At 34.9% G+C, this 23,144-nt stretch overlaps 1 protein-coding gene across 1 annotated transcript in view; it reads left to right on the top strand.

Moving 5' to 3' along the window:
* LOC128636596 (uncharacterized) overlaps nucleotides 1-22,799 on the top strand; it is a 41,858-nt gene extending 19,059 nt beyond the window's left edge. Inside the window, exons 2-4 of the mRNA XM_053689590.1 lie at nucleotides 9,378-18,977; nucleotides 20,298-20,404; nucleotides 22,370-22,799. Coding sequence (XP_053545565.1) covers nucleotides 9,378-18,977; nucleotides 20,298-20,404; nucleotides 22,370-22,435 — 9,773 coding nt within the window. The 3' untranslated portion in view covers nucleotides 22,436-22,799. The remainder of the gene's footprint in view (nucleotides 1-9,377; nucleotides 18,978-20,297; nucleotides 20,405-22,369) is intronic.
* Nucleotides 22,800-23,144: the final 345 nt, after the last annotated feature.

Here is a 23,144-nt window from a genome sequence, read left to right as displayed (position 1 = left end):
TAAACACCTTTCCAGTTTATTTTTAGAATTAAATTTGCTTTTTACTGTTGGTATCCTGAGCCTACCGTCAACAATGGATACCAAGATAACTAGGCAAATAAAATTAAACAAGTAAAGAAAAATTGCATGTTTTTACCTAATCATAAAAGTTTCATTTTGACAAACTTTTGCTAAATCTGAAAAATTAATTCTGTTTCTTTACACCAGTAGAGTTTGACGTACATTGACATCATCATTCAGCAACTGAACAAAAAATAATTAACATTTAAAACCACCTTATCAAACATTATTGGGTTTGTGCAAACTGAAAGTACAATACCTTTATAAAGAGTCACAATATCTTATCTTTTTTGGCAGCCATTTAACTGACTATCAGCCAGCCAAAAATCTTAGCAATACAAATATGGTCTAATGAGATACATGTGGAAAGGCTATTCAAAATCTTAGGCAACTAATATATTTCCTTGCTGATCATTTAGAGGGGGGATAAGGTTTAACCCCTTTAAGGCATATTGTACAATAGAGTTTACCTTGCATAAATGTTTTGTAGATGATCCTTTTGTATAGCCCACCTGGAAGTGTTTTTGTAACAATGTATAGTTTAGATTATTTTTTTACTAACATTGTGCTGATTTTTAAACTCGTAACCAAGCCCCTAAAGATTTAGATGTATACTGATGTCTACAGATTCCTGCAGCTCCTGTTTGTATAATCTCTCTTTTCATATGCAGAGAAGGGGGAGGGGAGAGTGCCTGCTCTTTTTTCTTCCCCAGCCCCTTTCACTGGGTGTCCCAACCTAACCTCAACAACAGTGCTAAACTGGAAGCTTCTAAGTAAGTTTTAAAAATGTTTTATACTGAATGTTTATATCAGTATCTGTGCATATTCTTCTTTATAGTAGTGTCTATTACATGCAGTTATATGACAATTGGTGTATACTGTCCCTTTAAGGAATAAGGTTTTTTACATTTTCTGTTCCTAAATGACACAAGCAGTTTTGGCATTTTGCTCACTCTTGGTTCTCTAGCCACGTGCACACATACATATTATACACCTTTTTAACAGACAAACAGGCCTTGCTTGTGATACCCTATATGAGTACATAAAATAACAATAAATAGGAATTTAATACTAATAAATGGGAAGAAAAATAAAAATGCACCTTTATTTATAACCATTTCTTTAAAACTAGTGTAGCTAAAGAAAAAACTCTAAATAAATGAATTATGTTTGTCCTGATTTTAGGAAGACCTCATAAGTCTATGCACTCTATTTATAAAGCAGCGGGTGCCGCTCCGGAGGTCAGTTGTTTCACGCTCGCCTGAAATGGAAGATAAGAAGCAGCGTTTATAAGACCGCGGCGCTGCTCCTTAACCTGTCCGCTACCTTTTAGGTGACGGATTGAAATCATCCTGATACGATCAGGATGATTGACAGCCCCTGCTAGCGGCCAATTGGCTGCCATGAAGCAGGGGCAGCAAGTCACAAGCATTTCACTAGAACTGCTTGTGCAATGTTAAATGCCGACAGCATATGCTGTTGGCATTTAGCAATGTCCAGTGGACATGATTCGCTATTTGACATTTAGTAAATCTACCCCTATGTTTCCAAGTCATTTATAGCAAATAGAGGCCAAATATTACAAAGATGGAATTATTAGTTATTAGATAGGAGAGACAGAGAGACAGATGATAGATAGATAGATAGATAGATAGATAGATAGATAGATAGATAGATAGATAGATAGATCGATAGATTATGTATATTTAGAGATAGACAGAAAGACATATATATATATATATAGATATATTGAAGGTAGATAGATAGATATAGATAAATAGATAGATAAACCAATGATAGATAGATAGATAGATAGATAGATAGATAGATAGAGATAGATAGATAGATAGATAGATAGATAGATAGATAGATAGATAGATAGATAGATGATAGATGATATATATAGCGATAGACAGAAAGACAGATATATATATATATATATATATATATATATATATATATATATATATATATATATATATTGATGATAGATAGATAGATAGATAGATAGATAGATAGATAGATATATAGATAGATAGATAGATAGATAGATAGATAGATAGATAGATAGACAGATATAGATAAATATATAGATAGATAGATTGATAGATTATAGATATAGATAGATAGATAGATAGATAGATAGATAGATAGATAGATAGATAGATAGATAGATAGATATAGAGAGATAGATAAAAAAATATATAGATAGATTGATAGATATAGAGAGATAGATAGATTGATAGATAGATAGATAGATAGATAGATAGATAGATAGATAGATAGAGAGAGAGAGATAGATAGATAGATAGATAGATAGATAGATAGATAGATAGATAGATAGATAGATAGATAGATAGATAGATAGATAGATAGATACATAGATAGATGATAGATATAGAGATAGAAAGATAGATAAAGAGATAGATAATAGATAGATAGATAGATAGATAGATAGATAGATAGATAGATTTAGAGATAGACAGAAAGACAGATAGATAGATAGATAGATAGATAGATAGATAGATAGATAGATAGATAGATAGATAGATAGATAGAACAAGGACTCAAGTGTTGGGGCCTATAGCAGCCAATCTATAGATATGCATGTGCAGAATGTGTACAATACTAACCTGCAAGTATACTATTATTATTATTTATTTAAAAAGCACAACAAATTCTGCAGCACTGTCCATAGGTACAAATATAAAAGTACAAAATGTATCAAACAAATACAAGAGAAAAATTACGTCCCTATTCCCTATTATAGAAAATATAATATAATGAAAGTATTATTTTAGCTCTATCTATCTTATATCTATATATCTATCCATCTATCTAATGTCTATTATCTATCTTATATCTATCTATATATATATATATATATATATATATATCCATCTATCTTATATCTATCATTTATCTATCTATCTTTCTATCATAATATCAATCATCTATATATCTTTCTATCACATATCTATTATCTATCAATTTATCTATCTTATATATATATATATATATATATATCTTATATCTCTCATACATCTATCTATCTTATATATATCATCTATCTATATTATATATCTATCTATTTATCTATCTGTCTGTCTTTCTGTCTGTATATTTATATATATATATATATATATATATATATATATATATATATATATATATATATATATATATATATATATATTCTAAAAATCCTTATACAGAGCAGTATATGATTTATATTGCTTACTACTGAGTTACCATGGAAGGGGGCAGAAAAATGTTTGCACCAGCCCCCCTGTTAAGTAGTTGTACTATATATCTGCATCTTTTTCCATAATTTAATGAATTCATCTAGCTGCATAACTACATTGACTCAGTTAGATGTAATGTTGTCAACCCAAATAATAAATAAACACAAAAACAAATAGACAATAAAATAACTAAATACATTCTCATCAGCTATCTCTATGTGCGTAACAGAAATAGAATTCTGATAAGAGTGACTATATTTAGCAACAAGGAGCACTCTCATCGGCCACACCCTGTTTTACCTCTCGTTGGGTAACACTCCATACAAACTCCTTGTGCAACAGCAGCTTCTGAAGTCAGTAACGGTGTCATACCTATGTCACACACCTCCCCCCGTACAAATTCAGGGCATATAAATATGAACATCTACACAGGGTACAGACTATTATTTAACAAGTTAGAACATTTTTTTACGTAGAGCATATATGATACGTTTTGGAATGGCTGCAATGAAATTTACAGGAATCAATACGCTTACAATCACAGAGGTTCTAATAATTATAACTGGTAAGTATTCATAGACACATACTTTCATTTTTATATACATAAATATGTGTATGTGTGCATATATGTGTGTGTGGATAGATGATAGATAGATAGATAGATAGATAGATAGATAGATAGATAGATAGATAGATAGATAGATACCTGTAGATAGAATAATAACATTACATAGCAAAAGATAATTTGATTGATTGAATGATAGATAGATGTATATATATATATATATATATATATATATATATATATATATATATATATATATATATATATATATATATATATATATATATATATATATATATAACTATATATCTATATAATTATTTACAGGTATAGTAAGTACATATAAAGATGTATATAGAAATATTTATTTAAATATAAATATTACATATATTTCAAAGTGAAATAAAATTGGAATGTGTAATATTAATAGCTCATTTTGGGTTAGCGCGAGTATAATTTAGGTAAATATGTGTAGTCTTATATTCTTAAATATTATGCAGCATGGTTTATCCATTATCAGTGCATGTATATTATCATTATATCATGCAGTGTGTTCAATATCAGTGTATAGATACTCATTATTATACAGTGCAGTGTGATCATTATCAGTGTATAGATATTATCATCATTATACAGTACAGTGTGTTTATTATCAGTGTATAGATACTCATCATCATTATACAGTGAATCCTGCTCACTATTAGTGTGTAGATGCTCATCACCATTATAGAGTGCAGCATGTTCATTATCAGTGTATAGATACTCATCAGCATTATACAGTGCAGCATGTTCATTATCAGTGTATAGATACTCAATATCATTATAGAGTGCAGCATGTTCATTATCAGTGTATAGATACTCATCATCAGAATATCATGCACTGTTTTCAATATCAGTGTATAGATACCCCGCATCATTATATCATGCAGTATGTTCATTATCAGTGTATAGATACCCATCATCATTATACAGGGCAGTGTGTTCATTATCAGTGTATTGATACTCATCATCATTATACAGTGCAGTATGTTTATTATCAATGTATAGATACTCATCATCATTATACAGTGCAGCGTGATCATTATCAGTGTATAGATACTCATTACCATTATACAGTGCAGTGTGCTCATTATCAGTGTATAGATACTCCTCATCATTATACAGGGCAGTGTGTTCATTATCAGTGTATTGATACGCATCATCATTATACAGTGCAGTGTGATCATTATCAGTGTATAGATACTCACATCATTATACAGTGCAGTGTGTTCATTATCAGTGTATTGATACGCATCATCATTATACAGTGCAGTGTGATCATTATCAGTGTATAGATACTCCTCATCATTATACAGGGCAGTGTGTTCATTATCAGTGTATTGATACGCATCATCATTATACAGTACAGTATGTTTATTATCAATGTATAGATACTCATCATCATTATACAGTGCAGTATGTTTATTATCAATGTATAGATACTCATCATCATTATACAGTGCAGTATGTTTATTATCAATGTATAGATACTCATCATCATTATACAGTGCAGCATATTCATTATCAGTGTATAGATACTCATCATCATTATACAGTGCAGCATGTTCATTATCAGTGTATTGATACTCATCATCATTATACAGTACAGTATGTTTATTATCAATGTATAGATACTCATCATCATTATACAGTGCAGCATATTCATTATCAGTGTATAGATACTCATCATCATTATACAGTGCAGCATGTTTATTATCAATGTATAGATACTCATCATCATTATACAGTGCAGCATGTTCATTATCAGTGTATTGATACTCATCATCATTATACAGTACAGTATGTTTATTATCAATGTATAGATACTCATCATCATTATACAGTGCAGCATATTCATTATCAGTGTATAGATACTCATCATCATTATATAGTGCAGCATGTTCATTATCAGTGTATTGATACTCATCATCATTATACAGTACAGTATGTTTATTATCAATGTATAGATACTCATCATCATTATACAGTGCAGCATATTCATTATCAGTGTATAGATACTCATCATCATTATACAGTGCAGCATATTCATTATCAGTGTATAGATACTCATCATCATTATACAATACAGCAAGCTCATTATTTGTGTATAGATGCTCACAACATTATACAGTGCAGTGTGTTCATTATCAGTGTATAGATACATCATTATACAGTGCAGTGTTTATTATCAGTGCATAGATACTCATCATTATTATACAGTGCAGCAAGCTCATTATTAGTGTATGGATACTCATCATCATTATACAGTGCAGCGTGTTCATTATCAGTGTTTAGATAATCATCATCATTATACAGTGCAGTGTGTTCATTAACAGTGTATAGATACTCATCATCATTATACAGTGCATTGTGATCATTATAAGTGTATAGATACTCATCATCATTATACAGTGCAGCAAGCTCATTATCAGTGTATAGATACTCATCATCATTATACAGTGCAGTGTGTTCATTATCAGTGTATAGATATTCATCATCATCATTACAGTGCAGCATGTTTATTATCAGTGTATAGATACTCATCATCAGAATATCATGCACTGTTTTCAATATCAGTGTATAGATACCCCGCATCATTATATCATGCAGTATGTTCATTATTAGTGTATAGATACTCAGCATCATTATATCATGCAGTATGTTCATTATCAGTGTATAGATACCCATCATCATTATACAGGGCAGTGTGTTCATTATCAGTGTATTGATACTCATCATCATTATACAGTACAGTATGTTTATTATCAATGTATAGATACTCATCATCATTATACAGTGCAGTATGTTTATTATCAATGTATAGATACTCATCATCATTATACAGTGCAGCGTGATCATTATCAGTGTATAGATACTCATTACCATTATACAGTGCAGTGTGCTCATTATCAGTGTATAGATACTCCTCATCATTATACAGGGCAGTGTGTTCATTATCAGTGTATTGATACGCATCATCATTATACAGTACAGTATGTTTATTATCAATGTATAGATACTCATCATCATTATACAGTGCAGTATGTTTATTATCAATGTATAGATACTCATCATCATTATACAGTGCAGTATGTTTATTATCAATGTATAGATACTCATCATCATTATACAGTGCAGCATATTCATTATCAGTGTATAGATACTCATCATCATTATACAGTGCAGCATGTTCATTATCAGTGTATTGATACTCATCATCATTATACAGTACAGTATGTTTATTATCAATGTATAGATACTCATCATCATTATACAGTGCAGCATATTCATTATCAGTGTATAGATACTCATCATCATTATACAGTGCAGCATGTTTATTATCAATGTATAGATACTCATCATCATTATACAGTGCAGCATGTTCATTATCAGTGTATTGATACTCATCATCATTATACAGTACAGTATGTTTATTATCAGTGTATAGATACTCATCATCATTATACAGTGCAGCATGTTTATTATCAATGTATAGATACTCATCATCATTATACAGTGCAGCATGTTCATTATCAGTGTATTGATACTCATCATCATTATACAGTACAGTATGTTTATTATCAATGTATAGATACTCATCATCATTATACAGTGCAGCATATTCATTATCAGTGTATAGATACTCATCATCATTATACAGTGCAGCATATTCATTATCAGTGTATAGATACTCATCATCATTATACAATACAGCAAGCTCATTATTTGTGTATAGATGCTCACAACATTACACAGTGCAGTGTGTTCATTATCAGTGTATAGATACATAATTATACAGTGCAGTGTTTATTATCAGTGCATAGATACTCATCATTATTATACAGTGCAGCAAGCTCATTATTAGTGTATGGATACTCGTCATCATTATACAGTGCAGCGTGTTCATTATCAGTGTTTAGATAATCATCATCATTATACAGTGCAGTGTGTTCATTAACAGTGTATAGATACTCATCATCATTATACAGTGCATTGTGATCATTATAAGTGTATAGATACTCATCATCATTATACAGTGCAGCAAGCTCATTATCAGTGTATAGATACTCATCATCATTATACAGTGCAGTGTGTTCATTATCAGTGTATAGATATTCATCATCATCATTACAGTGCAGCATGTTCATTATTAGTGTAAAGATACTCATCATCATTATACAGTGCAGCAAGCTCATTATCAGTGTATAGATACTTATCATCATTATACAGTGCAGTGTGATCATTATCAGTGTATAGATACTCATCATCATTACAGTGCAGCATGTTTATTATCAGTGTATAGAAACTCATCATCATTATACAGTGCAGTGGGATCATTATCAGTGTATAGATACTCATCATCATTATACAGTGCAGCAAGCTCATTATCAGTGTATAGATACTTATCATCATTATGCAGTGCAGTGTGTTCATTATCAGTGTATAGATACTCATCATCATTACAGTGCAGCATGTTTATTATTAGTGTATAGATACTCATCATAATTATACAGTGCAGTATGATCATTATCAGTGTTTAGATACTCATCATCATTATACAGTGCAGTGTGATCATTAACAGTGTATAGATACGCATCATCTTTATACAGTGCAGTGTAATCATTATCAATGTATAGATACTCATCATCATTATGCAGTGCAGTGTGTTCATTATCAATTTATAGATACTCATTGTCATTATACAGTGCAGTCTGATCATTATCATTGTATATATACTCATCATTATACAGTGCAGTGTGATCATTATCAGTGTATATATACTCATCATTATACAGTGCAATGGGATCATTATCAGTGTACAGATACTTATCATTATACAGTGCAGCGTGTTTATTATCAGTGTATAGATAGATACTCATCATCATTATTTAGTGCAGTGTATAAATGATCAGTGTATATATACTCAGCATCATTATAGAGTACAGTGTGATCATTAACAGTGTATAGATACTCATCATCATTATACAGTGCAGTATGATCATTATCAATGTATAGATACTCATCATCATTATGCAGTGCAGTGTGTTCATTATCAATTTATAGATACTCATTGTCATTATACAGTGCAGTCTGATCATTATCATTGTATATATACTCATCATTATACAGTGCAATGGGATCATTATCAGTGTACAGATACTTATCATTATACAGTGCAGCGTGTTTATTATCAGTGTATAGATAGATACTCATCATCATTATATAGTGCAGTGTATAAATGATCAGTGAATATATACTCAGCATCATTATACAGTATAGTGTATTCATTATCAGTGTATAGATAGATACCCAGCATCATTATACAGTGCAGTGTGTTGATTATCCGTGTACATATACTCAGTATCATTGTTTCAGCAGTGTGTTTATTATCAGTGCACATATGTAAAGCTTCATAATGCATACACAGAATTAATTGATGTTAATTACATGTCTATATATCTCCCCAGCTTCCTTTGTCAATGTCCAGTCCCTGGAATCAAGTTCAAGTGTTACATCAAGTCAACAGTGGTCCACAAATGATTCTACAACCCATTCAAAAGTAACCAGTATCCATTTGACCACTACTATTTCTGATCCAACTAAACAAGAGACTACAACCAGTAAGAGGAAAACATCTTCTGATATTTTAGATTCTGGACAAGCAACATCAGCCATTATTCCAGATACCGCTACGGTGAAAGACCAATCACTTGAATCAATATTAACCACCATTGAAAAACTATTGTGGACAACAGATGATCTTATCACAACAGAATCTTCAACAACAAGTAATGATCTGTCTTTTTCCAGTACTGAAACCAATAGCCAGAAAACAGCAACTATTAACACTGTGACCATTTCTAATATGGAGCAAAGCAGCCCAACTGTGGAAAAAGAAACACTAGAAACAATATTGAACACAATAGAACATTTGTTGTGGACAACAGAAGAGCCTACCAGTATAATGACCACAACCCAGTCTGCATTATCCAGTAATACTGTGACATCTCTCCATTCTGATACTGCTGACCTAGAGACCTCAACAAGAAACACAGTGACTTCTGATATTGAGTCCAGTAGCCAGTCACTGGATTCAATACTGAGCACCATAGCAAGCCGTCTGTGGACATCAGATGATAATATCAGCTTAATGACAACTACAGAATCAGCATTATCCACTAAACCTTTGACAGATTCTAGCTCTGATAACAATAGCCAACAGACTTTAAACAGTAACAAAGTAACATCTTTCATCACTGACACTAATAGCAAACCAGTATCAACTAGTAACACTGTGACCTACCTGAATACTGAGACAAGTCAACAAGGATCAACCAGCATTATGGAAACTTCTGATACAAGTGGTGTCCCTATTTCAACTGGTCAGCCAATATTAACCAGTAACTCAATGACATCTTCAGATACTGAAATAACTGGCCAAGCAGAATCATCTAGTTTTACAGTGAAGACCTACAGCAGTCAACCTGAATCAGAGAGTACAACAGTAACAATTTTCAGTACTGACACTAGCAGCCAATCTACATCAATTAATGATACAAGAACAACATCTAAAGTTGACGTCAGTACTCCAATGGCTTCAGCTAGTAATTTAGTGACATCTTCAAGCATTAGTAACTCAGTGCCCTCTTCTATTACTAACAGTACTAGCCAACCAGCTTCAGTCAGTAACAACTCCCCTAATACTGATAGCATTCAATCAGCATCAGCAATCAATGTTGCACCCTCTGTTATCTCTGATACTACTAATTTAAGCACTGAAACCAGTAGTCAACAACCATCAACTGTTAATCCAGTGACCTCTTCCAATGTTGCAAACAGCAGCCAACCAACATCGACAAATACTGCAAGTACTACTTTTAGCACTGGAAACACTAGTCAACAACCATCAACCATTTTTCCAGCTACCTCTTCTGATGTTGCCAACAGCACCCAACAAACATCAACAAATGCCCCAAGTACTGCTTCCAATACTGTAATTACTAGTCAACAAACATCAACCATTACTCAAGAGAGCTCTTCTGATGTTGTCAACAGCACACAACCAACTTTAACAAATACCCCAAGTATTGTTTCCAAAACTGGAACCAATAGTCAACAAACATCAACCATTAATCCAGTGGCCTCTTCTGATGTTGTCAACAGTACACAACCAACTTTAACAACTACCCCAAGTACTGCTTTCAATACTGGAACCAGCAGTCAACAAACATCAACCATTAACCCAGCAACCTCTTCTGATGTTGCCAACAGCACCCAATCAACATCAACAAATACTGCAAGTACTGCTTCCAATACTGGAACTACTAGTCAACAAACCTCAACCATTAATCCAGCAGCCTCTTCTGATGTTCTCAACAGCACCCAACCAACATCAACAAATACTGCAAGTACTGCTTCCAATACTGGAACTACTAATCAACAAACATCAACCATTAATCCAGAGACCTCTTCCGATGTTGTCAGCAGCATACAAACAACATTAACATTAAATATCACAAATACTGCTTTCGTTACTGAGAGTAGTAGTCAACAATCATCAACCTTTAATCCAGTGACTTCATCCAATGTTTCAACCGGAACTCAACAAACATTAACAAATACCAAAAATACTAATTTAAACACTGGAACCGGTAGTCAACAAACATCAACCATTAACCCAGCAACCTCTTCTGATGTTGCCAACAGCACCCAAACAACATCAACAAATACCACAAATACTAATTTTAGCACTGGAACAACTAGCCAGCAACCAGCAACAATTAATCCAGCGACATCTTCTGATGTTACCATCAGTACCCAACCAACCAGTAGTCAACAATCATCCACTATTACTGTTTATAATACTGGAACTACTAGTCAACAAACATCAACCATTAATCCAGTGACCTCTTCTGATGTTGCCAATAGTACCCAACCAACCTCAACAAATACCACAAATACTACTTTCAGCACTGGAACCAGTAGTCAACAATCATCCACCATTAATCCAGAGACCTCTTCTGATGTTGCCAACAGCACCCAACCAACATCAACAAATACTGCAAGTACTGTTTTCAATACTGGAACTATTAGTCAACAAACATCAACCATTAATACAGAGTCCTCTTCGGATGTTTTCAGGAGCACACAACTAACTTTAACAAATACCTCAAGTACTGCTTTCAATACTGGAACCAATAGTCAACAAACATCAATCATTAACACATCAACCTCTTCTGATGTGGCCAACAGCACCCAACCAACATCAACAAATACTGAAAGTACTAATTTCAGTACAGGAACCAGTAGTCAACAACCATCAACCATTAATCCAGTGACCTCTTCTGATGTTGCCAACAGCACCCAACCAACATCAACAAATACCCCAAGTACTGCTTCCAATACTGAAATTACTAATCAACAAACATCAACCATTAATCCAGCTACCTCTTCTGCTGTTGCCAAAAGCACCCAACCAACATCAATAAATACCCCAAGTACTGCTTCCAATACTGGAATTACAAGTCAACAAACATCAACCATTATTCCAGCTACCTCTTCTGATGTTGCCAACAGCACCCAACCAACATCAACAAATACCCCAAGTACTGCTTCCAATACTGGAATTACTAGTCAGCAAACATCAACCATTAATCCAGTGACCTCTTCTGATGTTACCAACAGCACCCAACCAACATCAATGAATACCCCAAGTACTGCTTTCAATACTGGAATTACTAGTCAAAAAACATCAGCCATTAATCCAGCTACCTCTTCTGATGTTGCCAACAGCACCCAACCAACATCAACAAATACCCCAAGTACTGCTTCCAATACTGGAATTACTAATCAACAAACATCAACTATTAATCCAGTGACCTCTTCTGATGTTGCCAACAGCACCCAACCAACATCAACAAATACCCCAAGTACTGCTTCCAATACTGGAATTACTAGTCAACAAACATCAACCATTAATCCAGCAACCTCTTCTGATGTTGCCAGCAGCACCCAACCAACATCAACGAATACTCCAAGTACTGCTTCCAATACTGGAACCAGTAGTTTACAGACATCAACCATTAATCCAGCAACCTCTTCTGATATTGTCTTCAGCACCCAATCAATATTAACAAATACCACAAATACTACTTTCAGCACTGGAACCAGTAGTCAACAATCATCCACCATTAATCCAGTGACCTCTTCTGATGTTGCCAACAGCACCCAACCAACATCAACAAATACCCCAAGTACTGCTTCCAATACTGGAATTACAAGTCAACAAACATCAACCATTAATCCAGCTAGCTCTTCTGCTGTTGCCAACAGCACCCAACCAACATCAATAAATACCCCAAGTACTGCTTCCAATACTGGAATTACAAGTCAACAAACATCAACCATTAATCCAGCTACCTCTTCTGATGTTGCCAACAGCACCCAACCAACATCAACAAATACCGCAAATACTGCTTCCAATACTGGAATTACTAGTCAACAAACATCAACCATTAATCCAGTGACCTCTTCTGATGTTGCCAACAGCACCCAACCAACATCAACGAATACCTCAAGTACTGCTTTCAATACTGGAATTACTAGTCAACAAACATCAACCATTAATCCAGCTACCTCTTCTGATGTTGCCAACAGCACCCAACCAACATCAACAAATACCCCAAGTACTGCTTCGAATACTGGAATTACTAGTCAACAAACATCAACCATTAATCCAGCTACCTCTTCTGATGTTGCCAACAGCACCCAACCAACATCAACAAATACCCCAAGTACTGCTTCCAATACTGGAATTACTAGTCAGCAAACATCAACCATTATTCCAGCTACCTCTTCTGATATTGCCAACAGCACCCAACCAACATCAACAAATACCCCAAGTACTGCTTCCAATACTGGAATTACTAGTCAACAAACATCAACCATTAATCCAGTGACCTCTTCTGATGTTACCAACAGCACCCAACCAACATCAATGAATACCCCAAGTACTGCTTTCAATACTGGAATTACTAGTCAAAAAACATCAGCCACTAATCCAGCAACCTCTTCTAATGGTGCCAGCAGCACCCAACCAACATCAACGAATACTCCAAGTACTGCTTCCAATACTGGAACCAGTAGTTTACAGACATCAACCATTAATCCAGCAACCTCTTCTGATGTTGTCATCAGCACCCAATCAATATCAACAAATACCACAAATACTACTTTCAGCACTGGAACCAGTAGTCAACAATCATCCACCATTAATCCAGTGACCACTTCTGATGTTGCCAACAGCACCCAACCAACATCAACAAATACCCCAAGTACTGCTTCCAATACTGAAATTACTAGTCAACAAACATCAACCATTAATCCAGCTACCTCTTCTGCTGTTGCCAACAGCACCCAACCAACATCAACAAATACCCCAAGTACTGCTTTCAATACTGGAATTACAAGTCAACAAACATCAACCATTAATCCAGCTACCTCTTCTGATGTTGCCAACAGCACCCAACCAACATCAACAAATACCCCAAGTACTGCTTCCAATACTGGAATTACAAGTCAACAAACATCAACCATTAATCCAGTGACCTTTTCTGATGTTGCCAACAGCACCCAACTAACATCAACGAATACCCCAAGTACTGCTTTCAATACTGGAATTACTAGTCAACAAACATCAACCATTAATCCAGCTACCTCTTCTGATGTTGCCAAGAGCACCCAACCAACATCAACAAATACCCCAAGTACTGCTTCCAATACTAGAATTACTAGTCAACAAACATCAACCATTTATCCAGTGACCTCTTCTGATGTTGCCAACAGCACCCAACCAACATCAACAAATACCCCAAGTACTGCTTCCAATACTGGAATTACTAGTCAACAAACATCAACCATTAATCCAGCAACCTCTTCTGATGTTGCCAGCAGCACCCAACCATCATCAACGAATACCCCAAGTACTGCTTTCAATACTGGAATTACTAGTCAACAAACATCAGCCATTAATCCAGCTACCTCTTCTGATGTTGCCAACAGCACCCAACCAACATCAACAAATACCCCAAGTACTGCTTCCAATACTGGAATTACTAGTAAACAAACATCAACCATTAATCCAGTGACCTCTTCTGATGTTGCAAACAGCACCCAACCAACATCAACAAATACCCCAAGTACTGCTTCCAATACTGGAATTACTAGTCAACAAACATCAACCATTAATCCATCAACCTCTTCTGATGTTGCCAGCAGTACCCAACCAACATTAACGAATACTCCAAGTACTGCTTCCAATACTGGAACCAGTAGTTTACAGAGATCAACCATTAATCCAGCAACCTCTTCTGATATTGTCATCAGCACCCAATCAATATCAACAAATACCACAAATACTACTTTCAGCACTGGAACCAGTAGTCAACAATCATCCACCATTAATCCAGAGACCTCTTCTGATGTTGCCAACAACACCCAACCAACATCAACAAATACCCCAAGTACTGCTTCCAATACTGGAATTACAAGTCAACAAACATCAACCATTAATCCAGCTACCTCTTCTGCTGTTGCCAACAGCACCCAACCAACATCAATAAATACCCCAAGTACTGCTTCCAATACTGGAATTACAAGTCAACAAACATCAAACATTAATCCAGCTACCTCTTCTGATGTAGCCAACAGCACCCAACCAACATTAACAAATACCCCAAGTACTGCTTCCAATACTGGAATTACTAGTCAACAAACATCAACCATTAATCCAGTGACCTCTTCTGATGTTGCCAACAGCACCCAACCAACATCAACGAATACCCCAAGTACTGCTTCCAATACTGGAATTACTAGTCAACAAACATCAACCATTAATCCAGCTACCTCTTCTGATGTTGCCAACAGCACCCAACCAACATCAACAAATACCCCAAGTACTGCTTCCAATACTGGAATTACTAGTCAACAAACATCAACCATTAATCCAGCAACCTCTTCTGATGGTGCCAGCAGCACCCAACCAACATCAACGAATACTCCAAGTACTGCTTCCAATACTGGAACCAGTAGTTTACAGAGATCAACCATTAATCCAGCAACCTCTTCTGATATTGTCATCAGCACCCAATCAATATCAACAAATACCACAAATACTACTTTCAGCACTGGAACCAGTAGTCAACAATCATCCACCATTAATCCAGTGACCACTTCTGATGTTGCCAACAGCACCCAACCAACATCAACAAATACCCCAAGTACTGCTTCCAATACTGAAATTACTAGTCAACAAACATCAGCCATTAATCCAGCTACCTCTTCTGCTGTTGCCAACAGCACCCAACCAACATCAACAAATACCCCAAGTACTGCTTCCAATACTGGAATTACAAGTCAACAAACATCAACCATTAATCCAGCTACCTCTTCTGATGTTGCCAACAGCACCCAACCAACATCAACAAATACCCCAAGTACTGCTTCCAATACTGGAATTACAAGTCAACAAACATCAACCATTAATCCAGTGACCTCTTCTGATGTTGCCAACGGCACACAACCAACATCAACGAATACCCCAAGTACTGTTTTCAATACTGGAATTACTAGTCAACAAAAATCAACCATTAATCCAGCTACCTCTTCTGATGTTGCCAACAGCACCCAACCAACATCAACAAATAACCCAAGTACTGCTTCCAATACTGGAATTACTAGTAAACAAACATCAACCATTTATCCAGTGACCTCTTCTGATGTTGCCAACAGCACCCAACCAACATCAACAAATACCCCAAGTACTGCTTCCAATACTGGAATTACTAGTCAACAAACAACAACCATTAATCCAGCAACCTCTTCTGATGTTGCCAGCAGCACCCAACCAACATTAACGAATACTCCAAGTACTGCTTCCAATACTGGAACCAGTAGTTTACAGACATCAACCATTAATCCAGCAACCTCTTCTGATATTGTCATCAGCACCCAATCAATATCAACAAATACCACAAATACTACTTTCAGCACTGGAACCAGTAGTCAACAATCATCCACCATTAATCCAGTGACCTCTTCTGATGTTGCCAACAGCACCCAACCAACATCAACAAATACCCCAAGTACTGCTTCCAATACTGGAATTACAAGTCAACAAACATCAACCATTAATCCAGCTACCTCTTCTGCTGTTGCCAACAGCACCCAACCAACATCAATAAATACCCCAAGTACTGCTTCCAATACTGGAATTACAAGTCAACAAACATCAACCATTAATCCAGCTACCTCTTCTTATGTTGCCAACAGCACCCAACCAACATTAACAAATACCCCAAGTACTGCTTCCAATACTGGAATTACTAGTCAACAAACATCAACCATTAATCCAGCTACCTCTTCTTATGTTGCCAACAGCACCCAACCAAAATCAACAAATACCCCAAGTACTGCTTCCAATACTGGAATTACTAGTCAACATACATCAACCATTAATCCAGCAACCTCTTCTGATGGTGCCAGCAGCACCCAACCAACATCAACGAATACTCCAAGTACTGCTTCCAATACTGGAACCAGTAGTTTACAGACATCAACCATTAATCCAGCTACCTCTTCTGATGTTGCCAACAGCACCCAACCAACATCAACAAATACCACAAGTACTGCTTCCAATACTGGAATTACAAGTCAACAAACATCAACCATTAATCCAGTGACCTCTTCTAATGTTGCCAACAGCACCCAACCAACATCAACGAATACCCCAAGTACTGCTTTCAATACTGGAATTACTAGTCAACAAACATCAACCATTAATCCAGCTACCTCTTCTGATGTTGCCAACAGCACCCAACCAACATCAACAAATACCCCAAGTACTGCTTCCAATACTAGAATTACTAGTCAACAAACATCAACCATTTATCCAGTGACCTCTTCTGATGTTGCCAACAGCACCCAACCAACATCAACAAATACCCCAAGTACTGCTTCCAATACTGGAATTACTAGACAACAAACATCAACCATTAATCCAGCAACCTCTTCTGATGTTGCCAGCAGCACCCAACCAACATCAACAAATACTCCAAGTACTGCTTACAATACTGGAACCAGTAGTTTACAGACATCAACCATTAATCCAGCAACCTCTTCTGATGTTGTCATCAGCACCCAATCAATATCAACAAATACCACAAATACTACTTTCAGCACTGGAACCAGTAGTCAACAATCATCCACCATTAATCCAGTGACCCCTTCTGATGTTGCCAACAGCATCCAACCAACATCAACAAATACCCCAAGTTCTGCTTCCAATACTGGAACTACTAGTCAACAAACAGCAATTAATCCAGAGACCTCTTCTGATATTTTCAACAGCACACAACCAACTTTTACAAATACCCCAAGTATTGTTTCCAATACTGGAACCAGTAGCCAACATCCATCAACCATTAATCCAGTGACTTCTTCCAGTTTTGTAACCAGCATACAACAAATATCAACAAATATTGCAAGTACTAATTTAAGCACAGGATCCAGTAGTCAACAACCATCCACCATTAATCCAGTGACCTCTTCTGTTGTCAATAGCACCCAATCAACCTCAACAAATACCACAAATACTACTTTCAGCACTGGAACCAGTAGTCAACAATCATCCACCATTAATCCAGAGACCTCTTCTGCCAACAGCACCCAATCAACATTAACAAATACTGCAAGTACTGCTTCCAATACTGGAACTAATAATCAACAGACATTAACTACTAGCCCAGCGACCTCTTCCAATTCTGTTAGCAGCACCAAACCAGCAATCACAAATCACACAGTTAATCCTGAAAGTACTGGGATCAACAGTCAACAAACATCAACCAGCAGCACAGTTGCATCTTCCAAATCATCACCTGTTTCCAGCACTACATTCACAAGTGATTCAACTACAGGTTCTAAAGTGACCCCTTCCAGTACTATGACAAATAACACTTTGGTGACCAGTAATAGTGTGTCTAATTCATCTGGGACAAATGGATATACTTCAGGTAAGATCATTCATAAAGTAACATATAGACAAAGTTACAAAATAACTTTTTTTTTTTTTTTTTTTAAGTAAGCAAATGAAAGAGGAGTTAATATTAGGAGCAACCAAAAATTGGTGGCATATGTGACCCTTAGGTAGAATTGGTTTTACTGCAAATTAAGTCTTTAAAAGCAGGTCTTGATAGCAGCCTAGGGGCCACTGATGCCTTAAAAATGTGCTCTGGGACCCTGGTTTGAAGCCCACAAGACACCCACTCAACCCCCAGTGGCCACTACCAGCTGCATCTAAAAATTAGCCTGGTGCATATGGATTGTAGCCGGGAAATACTAATCCAACCTGGGCCAATACCATCCCTCGAACGCCTCCAGCAGTGCTTATTTACCAAAACTGGGGAATCTATTGGCACCCTACAAATAAATAATGATTAATATATATATATATTTATGTGTGTGTGTATAAATCATTATTATTATCATTTATTTGCAGAGTGCCAACAGACTACACAATGGTAACGTATATATTGTAGGGATGTTCAAAAGTATGTCCTTTAAAGTATGGGAGGGACTAGAACAAGTCAGGGAAGTGGAGAGGGAGCGTAGATATTTTGTGTAACGAGATAGAGGATATGAGTTTTATGTAGATACAATTTGGATATTCTTCTGTGTTTCAGTAGAAAAAAAACGGGGCTTATTTCCTAGTCGCCCTCACATAAAAGAGTAAATTAGATTAAAAAAAATTAATTGATCCCAGTTAAAAAAAAAAACAAAGGCACCAGAGGTTACACTTTACTTTTGTAGCTAAATGTTTAACTTCCTTTATTCAATTAAAGGGACATTCTAGCCAAAATTGGAATCAAAATTGACACATTTTAATTTTAAATAGAAGCATTTTTTAGAATAAAGATATATTAGCAAAAATGTTTCTAATTAAGCTGTAGCTGTTTTAAAAGCGTATTTAAGTATGCACCATGCACCAGCATTTTAAACACAGCACCTGCTCAGAGAGCCTAAAATGCTTGTTTCATTAATTTGCTGTTGCTGACATACAAGTCCCACTGGTGCACTGAGCAGCTGCTGTATTTAAATTGTTAATGCACTGAGAATATCTAGCTATGCTTCACATGCACATGCAGAGAAAAATGTTACTAAAATAGTGATATTGTTTACTAGAAGCATTTTTGCCAAAACATGTATATTGCAACTATGTTTCTATTCAAATGTGTAATTCATCGATGTGCATTTAAATAAAAAAAAAAAAAACTTTAATTCATAAACAATAGACAGACACAAGGAACCTTAAATATCTCTATTGTCTATTTCAGAGGTGACAGTAGCTGTAACTCCAGCCCGTCTTCAGCCTTGGTCTATCATTGTCATTGCTGTGGCTGTAGGAATTGGAACATTTATCCTAGTAGGAGGTATATTTGGGGTGAGTATTTTGATACAATTTTAAGTCTTTCACTGCGGAATGGTGTTGTGTTTTTCTAGTTGTTGTCAGACAGTTATAATAAGGGATTATTAAGGGACATGCTATTAGTCCTTCATTATTTATATAGAGTTTACAATTTTTTAAAGAAGAAATTAACAATTGACTTATATTACCACATTGGCTTTGTTCTTTCAGTATCCTTTGTTGAAAAGCAGGGTATGTTGCCGCATATTTCTAGAACAATATATGGCAGCCATTTTGCAAGAATGTTTTTAACAATGTTATACATTTTGCAGACACTGTTGACATCTAGTGCTCAAAGGCATTATTTAAAAAACTGCTTTCATTTACTTATCTAGACATGTGCAGAGCAGCTACCTAGGTATCTCTTTAACTAAGGACACATTAAGAATGATGTCAATTTAAAAACAGAACCAAATTGGAAATGTTTTTTAAACTTGTATGCTCTGTCTGAATTGTGAAAGAAAATGTTGGGGTTTCAGGTCTCTTTTGATATAACAAGAACCTAAGTCTAAAATACACATCACAATATTGCTTTAAAAAAGAAATTACAATTATGGGGAAACAACGTTATAGTACAGATTTTCTTAAATCAATTGAAAGTCCCAGATTAAAGGCATATTGAATTCAAAATGTAATTCCACATAAAAAGTTGAATTAAATGTAAATGCACACTGATTAGCTATCATAATTTGAGATTATTATCTGTCATTTACCCGTCCCTAACATTTATCAGCAAAGGAAATTATTTAAACAAATCTGAAAATACTTTTCAAGGTGTGTGTCCCTGAATCGTAAAATATCAAATAAAGACACACACAGAAGGTACATGAAAGAATAAAAGCAGTTTTATTTTGTAATTTTATCAATAGTTTGGCTTCTTCAACAAGTTGTTTTTTTCAAGCCCATTTCTAAACCCTCAAATATTTACCTTAAAGGGACAGTCTACTCCAGAACGTTTATTGTTTAAAAAGATAGATAATCCCCATTCCCCAGTTTTGCATAACCAACACAGTTAGTTATATTAATATATTTTATACCTCTGTGATTACCTTGTATCTAAGCCTCTGCAGACTGCTCCTTTATCTCAGTGCTTTTGACAGACTTGCATTTTAGCCAATCAGTGCTGACTCATAAATACTCCACAGGAGCGAGCACACTATCTATATGGCACACATGAGCTAGCGCTGTCTAGCTGGGAAAAACTGTCAAAATGCACTGAGATAAGAGGCGACCTTTAAGGTCTTAGGACATTAGCATATGAGCCTACGTAGGTTTAGCTTTCAACAAAGAATACTAAGAGAAATAAGCAAATTTGATGCTTAAAGTAAATTGAAAAGTTTTTTTTTTTAAATTGCATGCCCTATCTGAATCATGAAAGTTTATTTTTGACTAGACTGTCCCTTTAAGTATTTGAGACAAAATGTTGAAAAGGCATTTAAAATGAAAAAACAGAGTTATTTTTATTTTATAATTATTTTTGTACCTATAAAGATGATGTGATTGTCTTTATTTGATATTTTGCATTACAAATAATGAAATTCACAACTGAGCACACAGTGTTCCTTTTTGGAAGACAGAGTATGTATAATGCAAAATGTTTATCAACAATTAAGAGCATGAGATTTTAAACAATTTTCCAATGTATTTATATTATTTAATTTGTTTTGTTCTCTTGGTATCCTTTGTGGAAAGGATACCTAGATAGGCTCAGGAGCTGCTGATTGATGGCTGCACATATATACCTCATGTTAAGTAAATTAGAATGTTGTTAAAAATTGTATGTTCGATCTGAATCATAAAAGAAAAAAAATGGGTATAGTATCCCTTTAAGGTCCCTTTAATAAGAAAAGTAGAATATTTATAAGCATTTTTGTTTTTGTTTGTTTTTTATTATTATATTATTATTAATTGTTAATTAATACAATGTATTTCTCATTTTAGGCTATGTATTGCATAAAAATCTTTAGAGGTCCTAGGAGTTACGATGTGGCGGGTGCGTTTATTTGAGACTCTACCCAGAATCCTTTGCAAGGTTTCTGTCTCCTGCATTCAACAGTATTAAAAAAAAATCCAAAGTATTCAGGACTGCAAAATTCTCCTGTTAATTAATAGTGACATCTGGTGGTCATTGTATGTATTACAGGAGATACATTTGTGTAACGGATTATTTGTGGTCAGAATATTCAAAGAGTTGTATTCTATGAACTACACACAGTGTGAGGATAGCCCTATGGTCACTGTGTATTTTGCACATTATATATATTTATATTTATGTTGTTCAATTATTATGGTCAAGATGTGGATTTGCTGGTCAAAGCCATAAAATGTACAGAAATGTTTTAATTATGTAACATTTCTTATGAGAATTAAAATTATTATTATTATATATAATATAATATTGTTATATACTGTATCAATTATTTGATAATGTTAAATATGATGGAATAAACAATTCTATATAAAATATGTGTGTGTGAATATTTTATGAAATGTTGATTAGAAAATATTTATCGCTATAGAAAAAGAAAATATACAAACAATTCTTAAACTATGCATCTATACAAATACAAGAAATGACCAACACAAATAACAAAAGCAAAAACAGCCTCACAAACAGAAGCAGACTCACACAACACATAGAAGCAGTCACTGATCAGTACAGCACATACACACACTAGACACAACTCACACAAGCAGAAACAGACTCATACAACAC

Source organism: Bombina bombina, chromosome 7, assembly GCF_027579735.1.
Source record: "Bombina bombina isolate aBomBom1 chromosome 7, aBomBom1.pri, whole genome shotgun sequence".
NCBI lineage: Eukaryota > Metazoa > Chordata > Amphibia > Anura > Bombinatoridae > Bombina > Bombina bombina.
The sequence above is the reverse complement of the archived record's forward strand: the minus strand, read 5'-3'. Positions and strand labels throughout refer to the sequence as shown.